This window comes from Candoia aspera, chromosome 3 (genome assembly GCF_035149785.1).
Source record: "Candoia aspera isolate rCanAsp1 chromosome 3, rCanAsp1.hap2, whole genome shotgun sequence".
Taxonomy (NCBI): domain Eukaryota; kingdom Metazoa; phylum Chordata; class Lepidosauria; order Squamata; family Boidae; genus Candoia; species Candoia aspera.
This window is the reverse complement of record NC_086155.1, coordinates 6,043,385-6,064,023: the sequence shown is the minus strand read 5'-3', so window position 1 is coordinate 6,064,023 and position 20,639 is coordinate 6,043,385. Positions and strand designations below refer to the sequence as shown.

Below are 20,639 nucleotides of genomic sequence, written 5' to 3'. Positions count from 1 at the left end.
GCAGTGAAGTGCTAATACTTCTCCGCCCTTATTGCATCTGCAGAATGCCACCCAACGGCCCTGTTTAAAATCACTCAATCCCTTTTGGGGAAGGTGGGTGCAGTGACCCATCTACAGGGCCGTGCAGAGGAGTTTTTGGAGCAGGTGCAAGACAAAATTGCTCGGATCTGCTCTATGTTAGACTCCAAGCGTGACACATGGTCTGTGGAGATACCAAGAGAGCGTACTTACCGTGTTATCTGGGAACAGTTTGATCCTGTTGGACCCAAGGAAGTGGACAGGATCCTCAGGACAGTAAATGCCACCGCTTGTCATCTAGACCCATGTCCCTCCTGGATGGTGAAGGCAGCTTGGGAGGTGACATGTGGCTGGGTCCAGGCAATGGTCAATACATCCTTGAGGGAGGGGGTGTTCCCAACTGCCTTTAAGGAGGCGCTGGTACAACCCCTCCTCAAGAAACCATTGCTGGACCCTACTGTACTGGACAATTTTTGTCCAGTCTCCCACCTCCCCTTTTTGGGGAAGGTGGTGAGAAAGTGGTGGCTTTGCAGCTCCAGAGGATTCTGGAGGAAACGGATTATCTAGACCCCTTTTAGTCAGGATTCAGGCCCAGTTATGGGACGGAAACTGCATTGGTCGCACTTATGGATGATCTCTGGTGGGAGCGAGATGGAGGCAGTGCATCCATCCTGGCTCTCCTTGACCTCTCAGCGGCCTTCGATACCATCAACCAAGGTATCCTTTTGGGTCAGCTCAGGGAGTTGGGGTTGGGCGGCGTGGTTCTGCGCTGGTTCACCTCCTTCCTCCAGGGCCGGTCCCAGTCGGTGTTAATAGGGGAGGAGAGATTGGGCTCATGGCCCCTCCTTTGTGGGGTGCCGCAGGGTTCGGTTCTCTCTCCTCTCCTATTTAACATCTACATGAAACCGCTGGGTGAGATTATCCGTCTCCACAGGATGAGGTATCATCAATATGCTGATGATACTCAATTGTATATCTCCATCCCGGGTGAAGTAAGTGATGCTGTGACCGCCCTCTCTAGGTGCCTGGGGACTCTTGGGGTCTGGGTGGGGAACAACAGGCTTCCAGGAACCCTGGTAAGAATGAGTGGCTGTGGGTTAAGGGCTCTGCTGTATCCGGGACTTTGTCATCTTTGGTTCTGGATGGGGTTGCACTGCCCCAGACAGACCCGGTGTGTAACTTGGGGGTCCTTGTGGACTCACGGCTCCTGCTTGAAGAGCAGGTGGCAGCCGTGGCCAGAAGGGCCTTTGCACAGCTGCATGTTGTGCACCAGTTATGCCCTTTCCTGGATCAGGAGGCCCTTCGGACAGTCACTCATGCCCTTGTTATCTCTCATATTGATTACTGCAATGCGCTCTACATGGGGCTACCCTTGAAGAGTATCCGGAAGCTTCAGCTGGTCCAGAATGCGGCCGTGCGGGCTATTTTTGGTGCCCCTAGAAGGGCGCATATAACACTTTTGCTTCGTGAGCTGTGCTGGATACCAGTTTGCTTCCAGGTCCAATTCAAGGTGTTGGTTATCACCTTTAAAGCCCTACATGGCATGGGACCGGGTTACCTGAGGGAGCGCCTCTTCCCTGCTTCATCAGCCCATCCCCCCCGGTCATGCAGAGAGGGCATGCTGCGGACCCCGTCAATAAGAGAATTCCATCTGGCAGGGTCCAGGAGGCAGGCCTTCTCTGCAATGGCGCCTGCCCTTTGGAACATCTTGGCCCCGAAGGTGAGATTAGCCCCATTGCTCCTAGCCTTCTGGAGGGAATTGAAGACCTGGCTCTGCCATCGGGCTTGGGGCAGGGAGAAGAATAGTCATACTTGGGGTTGGCTAGTGCCTTGAAGTGCCCCTTCTACGCAAGGATTGAATGAGACCATAGCCATTGGGATTTTATTATATTTGGTAGTTTTTAAAACTGTTTTAGTCTATATTTTATATTGGAATTTTACTGTATAGTTATTGTTTTATGCTGTAAACTGCCCAGAGTCCCTCCGTTCGGAGGAGATGGGCGGTGACAGATTTGATAAATGAATAAATAAATAATAAAAAGTTGTTGTCTCCAGAATGCTGCCCTAAGGTGGTACTTTTTTGTTCCATCTTGGGCCACTGTAGAATCATATTTATGTGTCATGATGATGATGATGATGATAATAACAAAATGGAATGATGTAACAGTGAAGGTGGAAGCTGGCCTTTGCCAAGTTGATGTTCTCTAGATGTTCTCCAGCACTGAATGGGAAGCACAAGTTGGCAAATACAGTCATCCATGACCTACAGTGATTCTTGGGTTCCTGAGATAGGGAACATTATTTGATTATGGCTAATAATTCGCCGGTCTTAGCAGTAATGAGCCTTTGGATGATGTGGCATCCATGGCAGTTGACTGGAAGGTTTCCATTTAGACTTACAGATGTGCTGTTAAGGCATAGGTGGGGAATTGAATCCACCCACACTTTATTGATTGAATGGCACTAGGGGCAAGGCTTTGGGGAGAGGAGGTCTCCCCCCACCGCACGCATTACCCCTTAGACTTCTTGCAGTCCTTTGTCCGCTTTACTGTTCTTGGCTACCCGGTCTCCCTTCTCCAGAGAAGGAAAAGGTAGAGCAATTGAGATTAGCAAAAGCTACACGCACAGGTGTACCAGCTGGGGCATTACCAAACTTGGCTCTGCCAAAGAAAGAACTGCTTTGGGGAGGAGGTGGCCACTGGAGAAGGGGGTTTACATCTGATCTGGGCTGAAATCTCTGTATTCAGCTATTATTTGTAATGCTGCGTAATAGTTGCCTCCTCTTTTTCCCCTGATAATTTCCTAATCTTTACGAGCTTTACAGTGGGATTTACACAAGGTCCTTTTCATGCTGGATATATTGCTGCACCTTTCCCACCGGACTACTAGGAAGTCCAAGGGCTGTAGGCTAGAAGAGAAAGTTCAAAGTAACATCCTCAGAGAAGACAACTGTTGCTAAGAAAACCACTTGAAGTCACTCGGAGTCAAGTCCAACTCCAGGGAGACCTTCTCTCTCATTTTGAAAAAAATCCAGGAATCATGATATTTTCTTTTTGATTTGCCTTAAGACTGTATGTAACCCTTATGCTCCCTATTTTAAAGAATTCTCTTGCTTTTTGAATCCTAGGTTGCTCTCCAGATGGCACTGATGCAGCTGATTACTTCTGGAGAGAGAGGGGGAGAGAGTTGCTCAAATGTAGTCTTAGAAACAGGAAAGGTTGGGTTGAAACTTCTCATATTTTCAGGGAAAGTCCAGATAATTAAAAATCAGATCCCCTTAGAGCAGGGGGAGGGGAGGGTCAGTTGGGAGGAAGAAATATTTGAAATAGATGTCTTAGTTCAGTCAGATTTTGGAATCGGGAGCTTTCACAACCAAAACACAGTGGCTTTCTACTGATAAAGCAGTGTTTCTCAACCTTGGCAACTTTCAGATGTGTGGACTTCAACTCCCAGAATTCCCCAGCCAGCCATGCTGGCTGGGGAATTCTGGGAGTTGAAGTCCACACATCTGAAAGTTGCCAAGGTTGAGAAACACTGTAATAAAGGCAGAGGAGGGAACACATCACTTCTACCACAGTTCTGCTCAGAATAGTTTGGCCAAGGAAATGGAGCTTCTTTCTTATTTTTCTAAATGAAGAACCCATGGGCGTATTATTTAGAGGAGCCACGACACCGTTGACATCATCAGAAGCAACTCAACACCTTCTTCTGGGGGAGGGCTGCCGGAAGCCTCCTTTTGTGCAAGTGTTTCTCCTTCCTCCTCCTCCTCCAGGGTGCCTTCGGAATCATCCGTCACAGACTCCTCCTTTGCTTCTGCCTCTTCGCTCCCATCACTGTCAACATTATAGCCTTCATCAAGGGTGAGCTTCAGGGGATGGGACTTTCTCTTGGGTGCCAGATGTTCTGTTTCTACATGCTGAAGTTTCCTCTTCTTTGCGAGCGGGCAGCTTTGTAAACTAGGAGGGTTAGAGAAAGAGAGAGAGAGAGAGCACAACAAAGAGATCTCAATGGAATGGGGTAGATTCAGCTGTCTAAAGAACCCAATGTACATTTCATACAGGTAGTCCTTGCTTAACAACCATTCATTTGTTGGAATTATCAGGGGTCAACTCAGCATCGTCTCATAAGCATAAGGGGGTCTCTCTAGTAAACACATCTCTGTTGTGCTTGTGGGATGTCACATGGGTCACCTGATTTCCACTTCCTCCTCCTTCTTGGGGTTGGGGATTAACAATCTCCATTACCTTTTGGCACACCTGCAAGCAGGAGGTGCTGCAGAATGCAGCTCTCATCCTTTTTCATCTCGCTTGCATGCAGACTTTCTATTTCCATAGAAAGTGTCTACAAAGAACCAGTGATGAATAAGTGCTTTCTACTATGAAGCTACTTGTATCCAGATCTACTGAATAAATGTAAGCTACTTTTTTTTTTCTCTTCACCTAACTAATCTGTGAAGACTGGATTCTTTTCTGAATGTAATTAACCTCAATGTGCAAGTTTCTTTTTGGTTCACACTTCTACTTTGCAAGATTGTTGTTAGCTGCTTGGAGTTCTTTTATTAGCCTTTAAAAACTCCATCATCATTTAGTGATGCTTCGGACTTACAACGGTGCTGAAAAAACAACTTGCAACTGGTCCTCGCAGCATCCCTGTGGTCACATGAACATGATTTGGGCGCTTGGCAACCAGTTCACATTCATGACCATCCCAGCATCCCATGGTCACACAATAACCATTTTCAACCTTCCTGGCAAGCAAAATCAATGGGGAACTGCATGATTTGCTTAACAACCACGTGGTTCGCTTAATACCTGCGGTGATTCACTTAACAACTGCCACAAAAAGGTCGTAAAATCGGTCAGATCTGCTTAATGGCCGCTTCACTTAGCAACCAAAATCCCAGTCTCAATTATGGTCGTTAAATGAGGACTACCTGTATTGCTATTAATTTGATGGAAGTTCAAAATTATGAGTTATCTGGAGAAAGCATGATTAATAAAAAATAGTTCTCCGGGGAATCCCAGGGCGGTAGGCTAGACTGGGAGATTGGGAAAAGAAATCCTGGAAAAAGGCAATAGTAACCCCATTTTTTTACTGTTACTAAGGAAATTACATAGATGTGTCCATGAAGTCACCAGGAGCCAAGCCTGCTTCAAAGAAGGCTACATTTCTACCCAGCCCATTCCATAGGCTGCCTGAGGCTAACAGGGGAAGTCAGTGATGTTCAATATAGGCCAGAAAAGTTCAGCCAGAACAGTTTAGCAGAGTTTTTCTCATTCTCAGCAATTTTAAGATTTGTGGACATCAATTCTGAGAATTCCCCAGCATGCTGGCTGAGGAATTCTGGGAGTTGAAGTCCATACATCTTAAAATTGTTGAGACTGAGAAACACTGGATTAGCCTGACCACCCAGGTAAATTGGGCAGATGACCTTCACTAGACGGCAGCAAAGAGTGAGTTTTCTCTTTGCTGCCATCTAGTGGTGGTCTGAATTTTTGCAGCTCCAGATACGGTAGCCTTAAGCATGCTGCAAACACCACCTCCAGGAAAACTATGGCAGGATTGGGGAATGTCTCCAACTCCTGCCTGCAAGGACCCCAAAAAAGACCCCCCAGGAGAACAAAATGATGGGCCAAGATGGTCCTTGGCCAGATGCAGCAGGGCTATTCTTACATTCTTCCGTGCTCTACTAACTCCCAGCCCAGATCTGATTTTGCACCAGAACCCTCATTCATCCAGGCATGTGTGCCGATACAAGTCCGTTGGTTGCATCCAGCAGGTTTATCCTTATGTTCTGGTTACTTCAGGATACTTAATTTTGTGCCCTTTCTAAATGTCTGCTGTTGTGATGGTAATGCTGGTAATGAGGTTGTGAAGGCCAGCGTGGTGGTGCTTTAGCTGCTGTTGAATGGAAAGGATACTTCCCCAGGAAGACTGGTCATCAATTCAGAACATGGCTTGGCATGCTGATCTCCCTTGCTGGATGGAAATGATGGAATTCAATGAAAATGACTGTGGTGGCAGCGGAATTAGCAACGGCAATCGCCACGAATGCTCACCTCCTGTGTCTTGCGTACTTCCCTCGAATGTGTCCCGATCCATTGCATCCTGGAGTGGGGCAGCTGTGTGAAGAGGGTGACACAACCAAGAAATAAAAGCAGGCATAATTTCCGGGGGGGGGGGGGGAGAGGGGAGGGAGAGGGGGAAATCAAATCAAATCAACTACATCCATTATGGAGCGTATTTGAACAAGCCACAGCGTGCATCTGAAACGGAAGGACCATCTCAACATCTCACCTAAGCCAAGGTGATTTCTTTTCAATGTTTCCTCTCCTCCTTTTGAATTCCAAGGAGGAGGGCAAGGCAGTGGCTCTGCGATTTGCTAAAAATTAATGAAATGAGTCACCCCATTTAATTAAATGAACGCTTCATTATAGTTTTATGAGTATGTTTAATTAAAGATTTGCATATGTAAGAGCAAGCCTTTTAAAAGCAGACAATTCCCACACTTAGCTCCCACCGCTGGGGCTTTTATTTTATTTATGCATGGCAGTTTCTCTCTTTCTCCCTCTTTCACGCACACTCGCACACACGCACCCAGTACTACGGCCTTTCTGCTCGGTCCTATGTCTTTCAGACAGTGATGAATCAGGCATGCTCAACTTTACTTCTGAGTCTTTGGAATGGATTTATGCAATCTTCGTTTTCAGATGCAACAGCAATTATCGCCCTAACTGGGCAAGTAAGTTGTGACAACACTGGAGCACTTCATTAATCCCAAATTTATAAGCCAGCAGCTCAGTGAAGTCCCCAGTAGATGCCATGATGAATGCTTCTGTGTTGCATTTCTTTGCAGAGTGAGACACCCACCACCACCACCTGCTTCCACCACCAGTATTTTCCGTGCAATAAAATACTGTAATCCATTTATGGGATCTTTCAGAGGTCTGGCCATCTGCAAATGCTTCTGCCTTCTTGGAGGGAAACCCTTTTATTAGCAGAAGTTCTCTCCACAAATTTTGCTCTTTCTGCAAACCAAAGGGTTTCCCTCCACAGCTTTGCAAAATGTTGGCTTCCGGTCTACCTACCACAGCAACTAGCTAGCTCACGATGAAACTAGCAGGAAATTCTCTTCCAGAAAAGGCCATCTTCTTTCTGCTCCTTGGAAAACTCAGCTAAAGCTCTCAAGCCAGGTATCAGAGCCTATGTGCTGTTCTCCATTCTGCCAGATTAGGGCTTGTGTTGTGTTTACATCAGGCGTATTGCAAGGATGTGGGAGGGAAGGAATGCATAAGCTATTTATTAATTCATTAATTCTGTGTAGGGCTTTCTTTGGCAACAATGAACTTTGCAAGCATCCAGTCTCACCTTTCTCAGGCAGTGTGGGATGGTCAAGGGAGTTCTTTGTTAAATTTGGGGCCAGTGAAGTCCTAAGATGTGCTGGCATCTGTCTACAGATTCATGTGAGACCAGCTTGAGGTGGCCATGATGATGCATGCATATCTATCTATCTATCTATCTATCTATCTATCTATCTATCTATCTATCTATCTATCTATCTATCTATCTATCGTCTGTCTGCCTATCTATCTATCTATCTATCTATCTATCTATCTATCATCTCCCTACTCAGTTGCTTTTTAATCCACTCTGGGTTGGGTTGAACTGGACTTGGAGGCATTCATATGGCAAGACCCTTTGTCCTCTAAAGCATCCAACACCAGCTCTTCAAAGCAATGAAACCCTGAATTTTTCTTTCTAGAGAGAGCATATAGAAGCCACCTGGCTATGGTTCCATCACAATGGATATTCATATTCCTCATGAGATGTTAGGTTTCTCCAGGTCAAGCCTTTTCTTTCTTTTTGCATAGTCAACATAAATGGAGGTTTTTTTTTAAATTATTATTTATCAATTTTTTATCACCGCCCATCTCCCCCCTGAGGAGGCACTCTGGGTGGTTTACAATAAAAATAAAATTTAAACTTCAACCCAACCTATAAATAACACATTACATATAGAGATAAATAGGAGATAAAAATATAAAATGCAATAAAATCCAGATGGCAGTAAGGTTCTACTTCACTCCGTAAATATATAAGGGGCCATTTTAGGATACCAGCCATCCCCAAGAATGACTATTCCCTTCCCTGCCCCAGGCGCGATGGCAAAACCAGGTCTTCAGTTTTTTACGGAAGTCAATGTTTACTGGCAAAAGACTGTTTGTCCAGAGCAGAGATGGATTGCAAAGTCCTATCTGCCAACTTTCCATCTGCCTCTCATAAGAATATATGAACAGCCCATCTGTTGCAGCATCTTAGTGCCCGAGGAATTGAGGAAATCATGAATAGTCACTGTTAGAAGCACATTCCCACAGTGGCCAGTGAAGGAATGTACTTGGCAAGATATATTGGCTATTCCTCAGCAGGCCATTAGCTGGTTACCTGATATAAGCGAGGGACCAAAGTAGAATTTTGGGAATTAGGAGCTATGTTCAGGAGTTAAATGTGTTCTTCATCTACATCCTGTATATATACCCTCCAAGTCATCCTGTCTCTACTCATTAGGGTGAGTGGACTTTCTCTCCCTAAAGCTTCTCAAGCACTCACTTATTGTCAGCCCCATTACATGTAGTCCTCGCTTAATGACCACAATTGGGACTGGAATTTTAGTTGCTTAACAAAGCAGTCATTAAACGAATCCAACCGAATTTTATGACCTTTTTTGCAGCAGTTGTTATGCGAATCACCTTGGCCGTTAAGTGAACCATGTGGTCATTAAGCTGCCATTGATTTTGCTTGCCAGAAGCCAGCTGGGAAGGTTGAAAATGGCGATCACATGACCACAGGATGCTGCGATGGTCATAAAAGTGAAGTGATTGCCAAGCACCCAAATCATGAACACGTGACTGTGGGGATGTATGAGCGTGTGATGTCTTGATTCACGTACAAAAGGGATGGAGCTTGTGTTGTGGTAGTGCAACACTCATTTGGTCGTTTGTCTTTCCTTGTCTTCCCTGCTCTGAAGACACCTCTGCTTAGCTCTATGCAGAACATAGCTGCATAATTCAACCTTCGCTTACGGAAATGACAACACCTAGCTGATCTTATTTTGTCTCCGAAAGATACTACTTGTACAGGACATCACCTGGAAACCCTAGGCCTGTAGGTTAGATTGGAAAATAAAAAAATCCTGGAAGAAGGCAATGAAAAACTACTTCCACGCTGTTGGTAAGAAAACTATTTGGTCACTATGTGGTCACCAGGAGTTGAGTTCAACTCAAGGGAGACTTTACTCAGAAAAATCCATTTGATGGCCCGTGTTAAATTACAACCTATGGGATTAATCCCTAATTTAGCAATACATCTGCAACCCTTACTAACTGGAGTTTGCCAGCTTAACTCTGATGAGTTTAATCATAAATTTAATAACAATGAAGACTAAGAAGGAAGTCTTTTGATGACACCAATTATCTCTTTGAATTCCAGAGAGGACCATGAGTGAATGGATGCCAAATAAAACTAGAATATCCAACAGCTCAGAATTTGGGAATATCTAAATTATAGATCTAGGAATCCACCAAGTATTATTAAAAGCACACCACGTGCTCAGATCCACAGGGGAAGAATTCAGTCTCGTGGGGCAAATAACGGAGGCGCTTTCCTGCTCCTTTCTCATTAGAAAACCCCATGCATCAAACGGCAATTGGAAGTTATGCAGTCCAGCTTCCTGCCGTGTTTCTGCTTAAAGAACTGGCTGTTATTCCTGAGATACCAGATTACTGAGCGGCAGGCACCCTATTCGCCTGCATTTTATTGTTGAACACATCAGCGGAGGTGGCAATTGAAGCCAACGACATATTTAAGGGGCAGCTTGGTTGCACACAGCCATCACTGCAGCTGTCCCCTAACTGCCTGATTAACTGGACAATTAATCGACTAATTGAAGCCCAGGCTGTGCCGGGGACAAAAGGAGAGGAGGCTATGGAGAAAGAAATTAGCAATGTTACAAGAAGAGGGGTGTTGCACGTGTTCCGAGGATGCAGAGAAATTGGCGATGGCTATACTTGCACACACAGCAGGGTGTGTACGAGAGGGTAGGATCTGGATGCAGCCAAGCAGATGGAGTCGCTTCAGTTGCCAGGTGCCACTTCTAAAGCCTGACCTACTATGCAAAGGAGCCTCTTTGGGGTTGAGACAAATTTGGGGTTGGAATAGAAGCTGAAGGCCCATCCAAGGGATGGTGAGGTCTTGAGCCAGTGTTTCTCAACCTTGGCCACTTGAAGATGTGTGGACTTCAACTCCCAGAATTCCCCAGCCAGCCTGTTCTAGAGCACGCTGGCTGGGGAATCCTGGGAGTTGAGCATTTGGATCTCAAGCCACAACCAGAGCCAAGGTGGGCAGGGAACACTAGCCTTCACAAACTTGGCACGCTCCAGATGGGTGCAGACTGTAATACCCAGCACCTCACACTGATTGGGGATCTGGAGCAGTGCCATCCTCACCCATGCGGTTAGGAAAGGCTTCTTGAGAGCAATGACATGTCTCACCTAGGTTTTATCTAGTAAACCAACGCACTCAGCCTTTTAATTTGTGGCGAGACAGGTTCTTCTAAAGGAAGGTGGTTCTCACATTCTTCTAATGTGAGATCTGGTTTTTAGAATAGGAGCGTTTCCGATTTTGTTTTAAAAAAAGAGGAGTCACAGACATGATCCCCCCACATCCTCAGTGCCATTCATCTGACTTATTTACCTTCTCCTGACAGATACCTATATATATATTTTTCTCCATTGCCCTTAACTTGCTTCAGTCTTTCTGGAAGTATCTTCATGTGCAGCTTTGAACAAGGCACAGTAAAGGGAAGTTATCAAGGAACTTTGATAAAGTCGATGCTCATCATACATTCTTTTCCATAAAAAATGACTTCTGATTCAGCGTAAGGATGCATTTGATCATCACCCCTCTCCCTCCAGATGTGTTGGACGGACTTCAACTCCCACAATCCCTCACCTGCTGGTCCTTTTGGCCGGTCTTCTTCCTTTCAACCAATCACAATGGCAAGAAACAAAGAGGCCTTTCTCATCGTCCCTTCAGAGCAGCATTCAAGGAGAAGAGGGGCTAGCTCTGACTCTACAGCTAAGCAATCCTTTTGTACGCTGCTTATTCTGTTGACAGAGCACCTCCTGAATTTCATAGATAAGAGGGTGGCTGCAACTCTCACAAACATGAGCATGGGGAACAAATATTTTGCTATGCTGAAATTTTACCAACTTCAGGGCAAATTATATTAAGTCCAGGCTGGGTCTTCTGTTTCAGATTATTTTGAGCTTCTTTGCAATAACTAATGTTATTTCAGTATCCAAACATGTTTAAGCACCACTGATGGCAATGGGAAAGTTTAGCATGTGGATAAATCTCTTCAGCTGCAAACATTGTAAGTGAAAAATATACCTCTTTGGTTAGATCATACTGTTTCTTCTTGAATAAGTGTTAATTGAATAAGTAAGTGGTCATCCTGGGCATAATTTTATTTGAAAGTTACAATTGCATTTTAATTACACACACACACACACACACAGACACACACAGACCAATTCTGTTGGTACTGAATTGAGCAACAGAGAAGAAGAAAACAAGGTCAGAAGGAAAGAAGACCAGGCAATCAGTTATTTTTAAAGAAAGTCCACTCTATGTCCATTTTATTGGCCAAGCACAGCCCAATCATGAATGGGGTCAAATAAACCTGTTCTTTTCTGTGATCAAAGTAAGAGTGAGTTCTTATAACCTTTTCACAGGCATCTGGTACAAGCCACAATGGCTTGCATAATTCACATCATTTGGCACAATGATATCATGAGCCATGTGATGTTACTTGCTACCTGGTGGATTCCCATGCACAGTTTCAAGTGATACCTTGTGTGAAGAAGCTAAGTTCCAGAGTTCCCTTGTTGTGTCACCTAACTTCAGCCCAACATTTCACATTCATCCAGTGGTGAAATAGCAAGAGGAATACAGGCATGCATGGATCAGACCCAAGGATCTGAGAAGATATTTTTCCTTACCTCACCTCCTGGCCAATGAGTTCTGTTGGTACTGAATTGAGGAACAGAGAAGAAAAGAAGAAAACAAGATCAAAAAGAAAGAAGACCAGGCAATTAGTTATTTTTAAAGAAAGTCACTCTATGACCATTTCAAGCGTGACCTACTGCACGTGCCAAATAGCAGTCAGTTCCCATGTTATATTGAACTGGCCTATCCTAATTTGGATCATGGATCCACATGCTCAGCATTGTCCAGCATTAGTAGAAGCTGAATTTTTTTTTTTTTGCATAAATCAACCTCTACTGTCACTAATATTGCAAATCTTATGGTCTGAATACTCCGCTCTCTTTTCCATTTGTTTCCTCTCTCAGTTTAATAACCAGTCTAATTAACATTTATGGAAAATGCAGTCCCTGGCTTATGGTTTTGGAACACTGTGATGGGATTCATCTACTTATTTATGATGACCCAATGTAGCTACCACCAATCTGAGGTTAATTTGCTTCAGCTTCTGGGACAGCAAACTGCAATACTGTCATCCACTCTTGCCTGATCTATTCGAGTAGAGGTATTGAGAATTGATTCCAAATGTGGTTGGAGTGGTCTTGATAAGGTGTTTTGAACTTGGTGCCTATTTTATTTCACACATTGTCAGTAGCTGCAATTCTGCAATGATCAGCTACGCATATCTATCTGTCTATCTCTCCCTCTCCGAGGGAACCCTTGGATCTTGGGTGGGACATTGCTTAACAGGCCCGTGGCAGCCACCTAGAAGGTGCGCCTCTGAGGTCCCATCAGATGGCAACATTTAAAGGGGGGGGGGACCTGGAGTGCACCCACCCTATCTAACCTAGTAGGACAGGCAGATACTCGCAAGGAGAGGTGGTCCTGCAAGTAACCTGGCCCTTTGCTATGTGGGGCTTTCAAGGTGATAACCAGGACCTTGAATTGCACCTGGAAAGCAACTGGAAGCCAGAGCAGCTCACACAGCAAGGATGTTGCTTGGGTGAACCCTGGGACCCTGTGAGCAAGGCCTCCCGGTCCAGGAATGGGCGCAATTGGTGCACAAGATGGATTTGTGCAAAGGCTCCCCTGGCCATGGCTGCCACCTGCTCTTCCAGCTTGCACCCGATGCAGATTTTGCTGGTGATGCATTTCAAGATCAGAAGAGAGGTGAGAGGTGAAAAATGTAGATTTTCCAGTATGAAAAGCAAATCTATCAAATATTGTTAGATTGTAACTCTGTTTTTCTAGGACTCAAAAAAAAGATCATAAAAGGGCTATGTTTGCATAAGATGCTAAACTCCCCCCAAAGCATGTTGGGCAAATGCATCTGCTCATTGTGAACTGACCTGGTTAAGTGTGTTGCATGATCACAGCCAGAGTGGATCATTGTTTGGCTTTGCAGGGTAATAAATCAAATCGCTAGCAACTGGCCATACAAATGAACAAGCGCACTTTGTTTAATCTGCCTTTCCTCCCATCCTCACCTATCCACATAACAATTAACTCACTGTCAAGACAAGCCCCTATAAATGTCTTCATTTTGATTTCAAGTTTAAGGCAATCATTTGGCATATATCTCCCTCCCTCCCTCCCTCCCTCTTTCTTTCTTTCCCTCTTCCTTCCTTCCTTCCTTCCTTCCTTCCTTCCTTCCATCCTTCCTTCCTTCCTTCCTTCCTTCCTTCCTTCCTTCTTTCTTTCTTTCTTTCTTTCTTTCTTTCTTTCTTTCTTTCTTTCTTTCTTTCTTTCTTTCTTTCTTTCTTTCTTTCTTTCTTTCTTTCTTTCCTGCCAGGCAAAAAACACCATGGCAGTTTGCTTTCAAAGCCAGAAAATAAATAGACATCAAGCTCAGAATTAACAAGTCATTTGTCCACCAATCTCCGCTGCTAGTCAGCCTTGTTGGCTTCGATGCCATGCACAATGCTACCCCTCCCTCCCCAGATGCGTGCCTTCAAAGTCTCTGGCTGGGATAAAAGCAATCTGAAGCTGTCTAGGAAGCCAGGCATATATGGCTGTTTTTTAAAGAAGGGACAGAGGAGGTGAGGGAGGAATTAGGATACCAACTGGTAAGTTGGTTGCTGGGTTGAATGGCTATGTGAGTCATTTGGCATAGATTTCTGTTGGGAATAATTGGGGATGGTGGTATCTGGGTGTGCAGAAACTACACAAGAAACTTGAAAGATCTTATCTCCAGCAATGACTCCGTTCAGATCAACCACACTGCCTGGTTGAACCATCTGCATGCCTAATTCCACATGGGGAAATACAACAAAATGCTTACCTCTAATTGCCTTGGAACGTGTACGGGCTCGTTTATCATCATTCTCTAAACTCATCTGGAATCCAACAACAATAGAATTGAACATTTTGTTTAGTAAAAACACTTTACAGTCAAAGTTGATGTCTTCCTGTAAGTTGGGATGCACAAAGAAAGTGGGAAAGGTCTAAGTGGTAACCTTCTGAGAGATTAACTCAGTGCATGGCTGATAAGCAAGAAGAAAGCCATGGTTTGGCTGTTGCCTGGGGAATGGAAATGGTGAGATATGGAAGCTGTCAAGAGTGTCTTTTTTTCCACCAACTGCTTCATCACCCAACACCATGGTTCTTTCAGGGAAGCGGGACAAGATAAAGCTGGCAGAAAATGTGGGCTGATAGATATGTGAACATGGTCCTGATGGGATGGATGGAAAGTTGTCTTATTTGTGATTCAGATCAAGGGAATGTCAGAAGATAACTGGCCTTGGGTAGTTTTGGCTCACTGAGTTTGGACAATGAAGATGGATTTAGGTGGTGATAAAGAATTCTTTGGTCCCATTTCCTGTTCACAGCTGACTTTTGGATCAAACCTGAGCCAAGGTGTTTCGGCCTTTAGAAAGACAGAAAGGTTAATCTCTTTTGTCTCAATAAGGCACTGCCTTCCTCTTCACTGATTTTCGACTTTAGCCCAATGCTTCCCAACCTGGGCAACTTCCAAAGATGTGGACTTCAATTCCCAGAATTCCCCAGCCAGCTTGGGTATTGCTGAGAATTCTGGGAGGAAATCCCCAGACATCTGGCAGTTGCTCAGGTTAGAAGCATTGTCCCAGCAAATTTCCAGCTATCTTCTTTCCAAATCATGACTCTTAAACTCACAACTGGTTGGTAAGCTCCCATGTTTGCAAATATGGGCAAAAATATTATAAACCAATGTTACAGTTCACAAATAGCAAGCTGCTAATGAAGGCAGCAAAAATGACTCCCCCCCCCCAAGAGACAGATCTATTCAAACATCCTTTCTTGTTTTTGGACGTTAAACATAAAATAATAAGTAATTAGTATCAGTAACTTCCAAACAGTGGGAGTAGATTTATTAATACAAAAGGGTTGGATTATACAAATGGAGTACAAAAAGGGATAGACGAGTTCAATTCAGTCTGGAGCGAAATACTCTGGAGAATTTCTATAAAACCTCAGTTTGAAATGATTGGAGCATTCATCGTGACTTGTAACAAAGATTTCCCAGTTGAAATATAGATAGATCCATCCTAGAACTGAAAGGATGATTTATTCCCCATAGCAAGGACATTTTATATCTCCACCTCCCCCCGACATATGGGTGTCAGTGATAGCTGGAATAAATTTATTCTCCAAATATGCACGTATTTGCAGAATGCTCATCAAATATTTGATTTATGCCTGGGCCTCCTGAGATCTAATTTCAACACTTCATGTTTAATTTTGATATTTGATTTCAACATCTGATATCTGGTTGTATTTGATAGCAGCAGCGTCATCCTGTTTTGTCTTTCACAGCCTGATAGTTTATAAGAATTCACCTTGTGAGGACTGCAAAGGAAAAATCGTCCAGAAATGCCAACAAACCTAAGAAAAGCGTCCATTTTTTGAATTTCACCCTGATTTTTTTTTTTTGGCAATCGAAAAGCAAATTTGAATTTTAAACTTTTCCAAAAAGTTGGCCAAATTTGGAATATCGTTTTGATTCTCATGGGAATGTTTAGACAGCTCCAAAAAAAAAAAAAAAAAACAGCGCACAGCTTGCTTGGTACTGTTGATTTATTTTAGCTGTTTGTCATAATCTTTAGTCTTAATTAATCTTGTTTAATCCTATAGGTTCATGCCCACAGGAATATTCACATGTAATACAGAGATAAACAAAGGAAATGCTATATTGGATCCCCAGCAGCCCAGAGAAAACATGTGGCTTAAACAATAATAAGAATGCAGATTCTTCTGGCACCTTAAAAATAATTTATTACTGTTTAAGTTTTCATAAAACATACTCCACTTAGGTGTGCTAGTGACAAGTCTTTCTTTGCTATAAAAAAGCAATCATTGGTCTCTCCTCCAGAATCTGAAGGTGGGGAGCCAAATGATCATCTTTCTTTCACACACACACTAATAAGTTCCTCTGTGTCATGGTCCCTGTTCCAATGTTCCTGTGAACATCGTAACCAGTTCCCATGCCATGCTGGTGCTGACACGTGTTACTGTTCGGGAGGGCGCTGCTCTTGGTCTTTTGTACCAGGCACTGATGTAGAGGCTTTGGCATGTCTCTTTGGGTTATCTCACCTGTTCAAGGACACTTTCCCGAAGACCGGCAGGAACTGGTAGGAACACCTGCAGGCTGTGGGGAGTGGACTCTTTCTGACTCTGGGGGGGGGGATTGGAGCTGTCTAAGCTTTAATTGTTTGAAAGACCCGCACGTTTGCCATTCTCAGCTTTGCTCTTGAACCTGCATACTATCCAGCGATAAATCAGATATCCATAAGCTTCTTGTGTGAGTCTGGTTGGAAACTTGGGTAGGCGTTCATCACATAAAGCTGAGAATCTCTAATTTCGTTAACTCCTAACAAGAGAATATTCTTGTGAGGAATTTTAGTTGACGATGGCTATGGCAACCTGAACCACGGAAGGGCCAGAGGAGCCCTCCAGCTCTGCCTCTGATTTTCCTGGAACTTGGACAGCTTGCTGCATTCACCCAACAGCATTCCCCCCTTCCCCAACACTAAAATCCAGACAAGCAGTCACCTTGATTTTGTAAGGAACTAACTCATGCATGCATAGCTTTTAATGGAGAAGATGGTTGACTTAATTGTACATCTGCTCCCAGGACTCTAAATCAAAGCTGGATCCCAGTATGAGGTCAGAGTTTCAGGTGGGCTGGAAACAGAACTCAGGACGGAATTGTGTGGATGTAGAGGCGAGCTGATGCGGAGTTTGATCCCCTTGATATTCAAAAGCTGGAGACCCTCAAGGCCATGTCTTAGAAATGTTGGAAGTCCTGGCAAATCCAGCATGGCTCATTTGCATGTGAATTAGCATGTAAATTGAGTTGTCCCACAATGCAACTCTGAGGAAGCTGTTTGTTGCCACTCCCACTTCCTCTTTCTCTCTTCCTCCTTCTTCCACAGATCAAGGCCATGTGCCATGGCCTTCTTCATCAGGGCCATGTGCTCGGGCCTTGATGAAGGATTCTGCCCCTTTCTTCCATGCAGCTCTTGGCAGCTGTAGGGCTGAGAGTTTAGGGCAAACTAAGTATTTAGAAAGAAAAGAACAAAGGAACTTCATCTTTTCCACCAAGATGGATGTAACAGAAGCAACAATAAAGTCAGTAAAATTCTTTTACTTATCTTAACCTAATCTGTCTAAGTGTGTGATTCTTTATGCTTGGGAGGGCTGAATGTGTAAGATCAATAACCTGTGTTTCTATGCATGCTCACTGAAGCTATCTAAGATAATTTTCTTCTTCTGTGCCAACTTCTCAGCTGTGTTATAAGCTCTGCTCCATTTCAGTGGTTCTAGCAGGCCACTAAATTGGCTTCAGGAAATACTTCCTGGCACAATACACTCAACTTTGGTTAGTGGACTAACCAATTTTTTACATGTGTACAGTACACTGAATCACAGACAAACTAAAGCTAACCTTTCCTCCTTTAACAGTTACTAGGTTAGTAGATCAGGGGAACACCTTAGACATAGTATATCTAGACTTCAGTAAAGCCTTCAGTAGAATCTCTCATGATAGTCTCCTTAATCAAATGGTAAATATGGGCTAGATAATACTACTGTTAGGTGGATTCAGAGTTGGCTGAATGATTGTTCCCAAAGCTTCACTTCAGCTTGGAGGAAAGTGTTAGTGACTTGGAGGAGGGAGTCCAGGGGGTTGTCATCAAGTTTGCAGATGACACAAAGCTGGGAGGGGTGGCTAATACTTTAAATAAAAGAGAGGAGATTCAGAAGGAACTAAACAGGCTTGAGCAGTGGGCTGAAATGAAGAGAATGAAATTCCACAGGAAGAATATAAAGTAGAAAGAATGAGGACAGAAGCACAGGATGGGGGAGAGTTTTACTTTTTTATTTCATTTGTCAATATGTATGCTGCCTCAATTACTGAAATAACTCCAGGTGGCTTGGAGTTATTAACATTAATAACCAGAGCATTAGCATTAAAATAACCAGAGAAGTAATACAAAACAAGTAGGGGCGCATAGCTATACACTGGGAAGGATAACCAATGCAAAATAGTTATAACAATCAGGAATAAACTGGCAGGGAGTAAGTCTCTGCACCCTACCCAGGGGTTGCTGGAAGAGGAAAGTGTTCACAGCTTTACGATAGCTCTTCAAGTTGGGCCATACGAACCTCAGGGGAGACCCTGTTCCATAGGACAGCCACAGCTATGAACAAGGTGTCCTTGTTGACCACAAGTTGAACATGGCCTAGCAGTATTATGCAGCTGCTAAAAAGGCAAATGCTATCTTGAGATGGATTAACAGGAGCACAAGGTCTTGACTCTCTCTTTTGGGGGAGATGGGCGGTAACAAAATTTGAATAATTAATAAATAAATTAATAAATAAATTGTCCCGGTCAGATCCCATTTGGAGTACTACTGTGTCCTTTTCTGGGCGCCACGGTTCAAAAAAAAGGACAATGGCAAAATGGAGCAAGTTCAGAAGACAGCTGCCAAGTTGGTGAGGAGTCTGAACTATCCCTGTGTTGAGTGATTGAGGGATATGGGCATGGTTATCCTGCAGAAGGGGTAACTGGATAGCCATCAGTTGGGGATGTGTTAGAAGTAGATCCTTATCTTGGGCAAAAGGTAGGACTAGATTATTATTATTATTAATCAAATTTATCACCTCCCATCTCCCAAAAGGGGCTCTGGGCAGTTTACAATAAAACATAAATAAAAATACAAAACTGTAAAACACTATAATACACAATAAAATAAATATAATAAAAACCTCGATGGCTGGAAGTTCTCTGTGATTTGCAAGCAGAGCAGGGTCCTTCTAAAAAACTAACCACCCCCAGGAATGGCTACTCTCTCTCCCGCCCCAGGCATAATTACAGAACCAGGTCTTTAGCTGTTTTCTAAGGTCCAGGAGGGAGGGAGCCAATCTCACTTCCGGGGGAAGGATATTCCAAAGGGCAGGGGCTGCTGCAGAGAAGGCCTGCCTCCTGGACCCTGCCAGATGGAATTCTCTTGCAGACGGGGTCCTCAGCATGCCCTCTCTGCACAACCGGGTGGGACGGGTTGATGTGATGGGGAGGAGACGGTCCCTTAGGGAACCCAGACCCATCCCATGTAGGGCTTTAAAGGTGATAACCAACACCTTGAATTGGACCCGGAAGCAAACTGGCAACCAATGCAGCTTGCAGAGCAAAGGGGTGACATGTGCTGATCTTGGGAAACCCAAGATAGAAACCCAAGATTATCTCCAAGGTACCTTCCAACCCTTTCCATTTTGTGATTCTGTAATTCCACTGATACTTCCATGACACAAATATAACATGCAGTCGAGAACCCTGATGAGTTATGGAGATGATGAGGACAACTCAATTCTCTGTGCAAAAAGAAGTAAAAAAATAGAGTCAAGGAAGACCAGTGTCTCTCCACAATCCATGTTTAGCATTCCATGCAGTTCCCTGACCAGTTTCTTGTATTCTGACTCTCTTGTATGAAGAGATGGAGCAGAAAAAGGTATTACAGAATGAAAAGGAGGAAGAAGAGGAGGTGGAGGTGGACTGGACTAGAAGCTGCATGAAATGGCATGTATCAGTTGCCCTCTTGGCTGGCACAGAGCCCCCTGAAAACAAAGTGCAACTGGCTGTCCACTGGCACAGAGTCCTGACTAAGTTCTGATTGCCGGCCATGGAATTTGTTGTTACTCAACAAAACGGGCAAAAGAAGAAGGGCCTTCTTAAACGCGTGGCTCTTGTTCTAGCTCCAACACAAAGTTAAATTGCCTTAATCCCCTTTTTCAGTGATCCCAGGACCTGGAGCCGGATAGGCGTCTCTGACAGGACAGCCTCCCCTCTCCTACTGTAGCATTTCCAAGATCCTTTCTGGAGAACCATGATTTTTAATCTTGTACCAAGGGGCTATATCAATGTTCTGGGTGTTTGCAAAAGCCTTCCCAGGTACCCGCACACCTCTTTCCCTTGCACCAGGGTGACCCACAATGTTTCCCTCCAGAGCATCTCAAGGGGAGGTTGAGAAACGCTGTGTGTCGTCCTCCACTGGTTTGTTTAAAATGCTAAAGGGTGACAAAGGGCCCTGAAGTGTGGTCCACAA

General features: G+C 44.1%; 1 protein-coding gene across 1 annotated transcript in view; it reads right to left on the bottom strand.

Annotated features, from left to right (window-relative positions):
* MYT1 (myelin transcription factor 1) overlaps nt 1-20,639 on the bottom strand; it is a 112,660-nt gene that overhangs the window by 79,611 nt on the left and 12,410 nt on the right. Inside the window, exons 2-6 of the mRNA XM_063296919.1 lie at nt 14,342-14,396; nt 12,078-12,108; nt 6,078-6,140; nt 3,721-3,974; nt 2,735-2,741 (exon numbers count right to left, since the gene is read on the bottom strand). Coding sequence (XP_063152989.1) covers nt 2,735-2,741; nt 3,721-3,974; nt 6,078-6,140; nt 12,078-12,108; nt 14,342-14,396 — 410 coding nt within the window. The remainder of the gene's footprint in view (nt 1-2,734; nt 2,742-3,720; nt 3,975-6,077; nt 6,141-12,077; nt 12,109-14,341; nt 14,397-20,639) is intronic.